This window comes from Halyomorpha halys, unplaced genomic scaffold, assembly GCF_000696795.3.
Source record: "Halyomorpha halys isolate HHAL.00 unplaced genomic scaffold, Hhal_1.1 Scaffold801.1, whole genome shotgun sequence".
In the NCBI taxonomy this organism is placed as follows: domain Eukaryota; kingdom Metazoa; phylum Arthropoda; class Insecta; order Hemiptera; family Pentatomidae; genus Halyomorpha; species Halyomorpha halys.
Genome location: NW_027107017.1, coordinates 520,917 through 525,621, shown reverse-complemented (window position 1 = coordinate 525,621; position 4,705 = coordinate 520,917). Strand labels below are relative to the sequence as shown.

Genomic DNA, 4,705 nt, shown 5'->3' with positions numbered 1-4,705 from the left:
ACCATATTATTTCAAATTATAAAGAAGATGGTCAGGGTATGGTAGAAGAAAAAAAAAAAGTTAAAAACTATTTATTTGCCGATTTTTCGTTCAAGTTTGTAGAGTTTCATCAGGGCTATTCCAGTTAAGAGATATCGAAACAGTATTTTTCTTTTATTTCTAAAAAAAAAGTTATGGTTGTATTTCATTCCTATGAAATGTTTTAAAACTTTTTTAAACTAAGAAAATGACTATAACTCTCAAATTACAGGAAAAAGATAAGCAAATCACTATAGTGCCCATGTTCACCATTAAAGACTATATTCCTATCTGCTAAATTAATACCTAATTTATAATTGAAATTCCTTTTTAAAATATATTGATGACAAGATTACTTCTATGTGTTGAGTTTTGTAAGTAATGAAAGCTATAATCTAAATAATGTATTTAATTTAGTATTCCTTTACTTATAATATTTAGTTGAGTAGGTCAACAGCATTGGAGTTATTCCCTCATTAGTGCATAATACGAGAGATAGTCATGAAACTAGTTCATTTATCTTACCTTTCTTCTGTCAAAGTAGATTATTTATTTTAATAATAAACTTCTGTTGTTATCTTTTAACATTTCAAATAAAATTATAAAATATATATATTTGTTTTGGCCTGTTATATTTTTGGAGAATTGAGTTACAACTGCATGGAGCTTTTATAAATGATTGATCATATTCCCTTTGTATTTTTCAGATATTTATCTGAGCTATGGAAAGTGACTCGGTTTCCGATAAGACCTCCAGGTAATCAAGACTTTCAAGAAGACCTTGAAGAGGAATTTTCAGATCTGGAAGAACAAACTGTAGAAACTGGGAAATCAGTCACGGTCAAAGAGAAAGTAGTACCGCCAGCATTATCACAAAAGGGGCCAAAGGGACCAAAAGGGCCAAAGGGACCAAAAGGGCCAAAGGGACCGAAAGCACCAAAAGCACCAAAAGGGCCAAAAGAAAAGAAAAAAAAGGGAGGTAAAGATAAAAAAGGAAAGAAAAAAAAAGACGGAACACTGTTATTAAAAACTGATGGGTTTGAAAGTCTCCAATACCAAGTAGTTATTGAGGGACAAGGAGAAGATCCTGAAATGTTAGAGGAAGAAGATTTATATGAAGAAGATATGGAAGAAGAATATTGGAGACCTCCAACAGCTTCGGTATACATATTATTCAGTTGAAATAGAATGTTTTTTTAACTCAGTTTTCAGCAACATCACTAAGTAACAATAAGGCCACATATCCATTCACATATGTACATTTACACAGTTACTCTCTTAAAAACGGACACATAAAAAATGGGTTAACTTTTATTTTGCCTCCACTGGCTCACTACCAGTGATGCGTTGAGAGGGATGCGCTGGGATCTTTTGAGCTTTGCTCTACCCCTAACACATGGGGGATAGAGTGGGCTCAGGATCCTTAGGTCGATTGTGTAAATATTGTATATAAGAGTGTAAATGTGACTAGAGATTATATTATTTTTATTTTTATTTTATTTATTTATTTTTTCACACACATTGTTTGATTATGTTCGTTTTGTTTATCCTTCTGTTTGTACATATTTTAAGAGAGATTTTTTTTCATTTATTTGTTTATTTTTATTCTTATTTTATTTACACTATTACCTATTTCCCACAACTGTGTGGCAGATTGTAATATCTATCAATAAATAAAAAAGTATTTTCTATTAAAAAAAAAATCTTTTATTTTCTGACATTTCTATTTTTACTAACTATTTTTCTCATAAAATTTATTTTGTTCTTTAGATGCTTCTTTTTGAGGAATTCAGAGATCATCCAGAAAAACTTGAAAAATGGGATAATTATTTAGACTTAGTTGACCAGATCGTTCAAGAAGGCCTTCTGCATGCTGTTGGGGGAGGGTGAGTTAATTAATAAAGTTTAGGTGGACTCATTTTGAAAAAATAAAAATGTATACTTACTATTTACACAAAAACAACAGGACATTGAAAACAAAAATTTATATTGTAAACCAAACTGTTGGAAATAAATATATACATATATGTGGTCAACTATATATACATATATAAAACTGTTGGAAGTTTATCATTCACCTCATCTCGGAATATTTCATTGAAATAGTTTAATTATTACTATTTCATTTTCACCTTCCTATTACATGGTCAAATGGATGAAAGTCAACTTTCAGGTGACTTAGAAATGGTATATACCAAACCACAAACAAAATAACTGTAACTAAATCAGTCTACTAAATACAGGATATAAGATATTCTCACCTCATGTGTACATGTGTACATGAGTGCACCTCACAGCCGCCTGATGCCATTTGCTGAATCATAATTCGGAGAGTACCAAGATGGATTGAGGGCCTACTGGTCAATCATTGATCAGATATTCTCATTTGTGCAGAGAATAGGAAAAATGAATTAGTTTGGTAACCATATGTGGCCATTTCTTTATTGATTATAAAGCTATATGGGGTTGTGATCAGGAAGGGATTATACCATGTAGTCATCCTAGCTTAGCTATTTCAAATGATAGTGTGTAAAATAAAAGGAGATTCTGTTACCCGACTGCTGTTCAATGTAGTCCTAAATTTGATTATGAAAAGAGTCGGAATAATGTGACAGGTACCATTTTTAACAAGTGATGGCATATGCAGGCGATTTCATTCCACGTAGAAATATACCAAACATCAAAGGAGTATTTAGGATACTTGAGATAGAAGGAAGAAGATTTAGTCTCCAGATTAATGTGGATATTACAAAGATATTCCTTGTTTTAACTTCCCCAATTAGTTTTTCCAAAATTTGACAGGATACTTTTCAAGATAAATAGACCTAATCATGCCTGTGATTCCAAATCCCTCAGAAGTTAATTTATTTACAAATTGTGAAGCTGTAAAATAATTATGTGCACAAATTGACCAGAGAATATTTTTACCATAAACATCTCTTGGCAATACCATAAACAGATGACAGTACTTATATCTGTCACATACAAAGATCGAATCAATTGTGAACTATGGTTAGAAAGAATTTAGCATCACCAAAAATTCATATCCATCAATATAATCAAATTTTTAGCTAAGATTATTTTATGGAAATAAACAAAATAATTATTTTTTTGCTGACTAATTTAAATTTATTCTTTCACAGTCAGTGTAACGATAATACATTCCTGAACGTCTTTCTAAGAAATTCAGAAAATAAATAATATTAACTTACTGTTCTAATTAATTTCCTTGAAGTGTTAAGATGTAATAAAAAATCAGCAACTCCTCAAAACAAGCTCACTAGCTAGGAGTAGGAATTTCTATTAACATAAAAAGTAGAGCAGTCAAATTCCAAAAAATGGCATTAAACATTCTGTATTTTCTTTTTAGGAAGTTTGATAAATTAATTTCTATAAATTTTTGAGGTTAAAAACTTCCAAAGATGAATATAAATTATTCTATATTTTTCTTCATAGTTGTACAACATTTCAATGTTTGTGCTACAGAGTGAGAAGAATGCACCAATATTCTAGGATAATGAATTAAACAATACAGTGTGAAACAATTTTCAACCATGATGTTATATGGGTGACATAATTTCGATAATCAAATTGAAAGTATGGCAATTATGAGGTAAATATAATTATATGAATTACAAATACATATATATAACATAAATGAGAATTGATGTTTAAAATGAATTATTGTTTGTTGAATTATTAAGGTGCATGAATACGGGACAATTGTCCCGAAATGCATAACAAAGAAGAAAAATATAGAATAATTTATATTCATCTTTTGAAGTTTTTAAACCTCAAAAATTTATAGAAAAAAAAGATATCATAAAACGAGATATGGTTTACAGAGAATGAGGATTACTTATTGACCCAATATGTGACCTGGAGGATGTGGATGGAAAACATTTCAACACATACTGTCATGTCTCAGCCTGTCTTGCCAACCTCTGTTTTTGTTTACTTTTTGGGGGTTTTGCATTTTTTGCAACACTGGGGATTAATGGGTATTACTACTTGGTTTACTTCAACAATAACAAAATGTATTATTGTCATTTTATCGCAATTGAATATTATTCAATTACTAATCTTGATTGATTGATTTTATCGATGATATAAGTTTTAGTCATAATAATATTAATATGATTCTTACTTAAGAATTTCTGCTCTGTTACTATTGATAGCCTTCTTTCATTTTTCCCTTCATGGATAAGTTTATTTTTTCTGTAAATTTAATATTTCCCCATTTCGTTTTTCAATCATTTAAATTAAATTTCAGTGTAGCATACCTCTCAGATGAAATGGATGAAAAGAAGCTAAGGCCACCATTATTTTTGTTGAGGATGATCATTAAAGATGATGCTATACATTTTGAGCCATCAATGGTCGATGATGAGAGTGACTCTGATTGTTTAGTTGGTATTATGTGGCTCATTTTAGAAGATATAAACTGTCAAGCACTTCTCGTTCCAAGAATATCATATGCTGCAAGAGAGAAAACCTATCTTGTAATGTTAATAACATTTATCTATACTATAATTCAAAAGGGGCATATTAATAACTTTTGTTTTACTTATTTGTCTATTATCCAGGATGATATAATGTTAAATGAAGATGTAATTGAATTAGAAAAGGATATCAAGGAAAAAGTTGCACAATCAGTAGTAAAGGTAATTTTTTCTTTTTTAAATTA

At 29.8% G+C, this 4,705-nt stretch overlaps 1 protein-coding gene across 1 annotated transcript in view; it reads left to right on the top strand.

The window, feature by feature from the left end:
• The window catches only part of LOC106686257 (dynein beta chain, ciliary), a gene marked incomplete in the record, with an annotated part of 143,984 nt that overhangs the window by 45,642 nt on the left and 93,637 nt on the right, over window positions 1–4,705 (top strand). Inside the window, 4 exon segments of the mRNA XM_067045368.1 lie at window positions 726–1,179; window positions 1,789–1,904; window positions 4,292–4,520; window positions 4,605–4,682. Coding sequence (XP_066901469.1) covers window positions 726–1,179; window positions 1,789–1,904; window positions 4,292–4,520; window positions 4,605–4,682 — 877 coding nt within the window.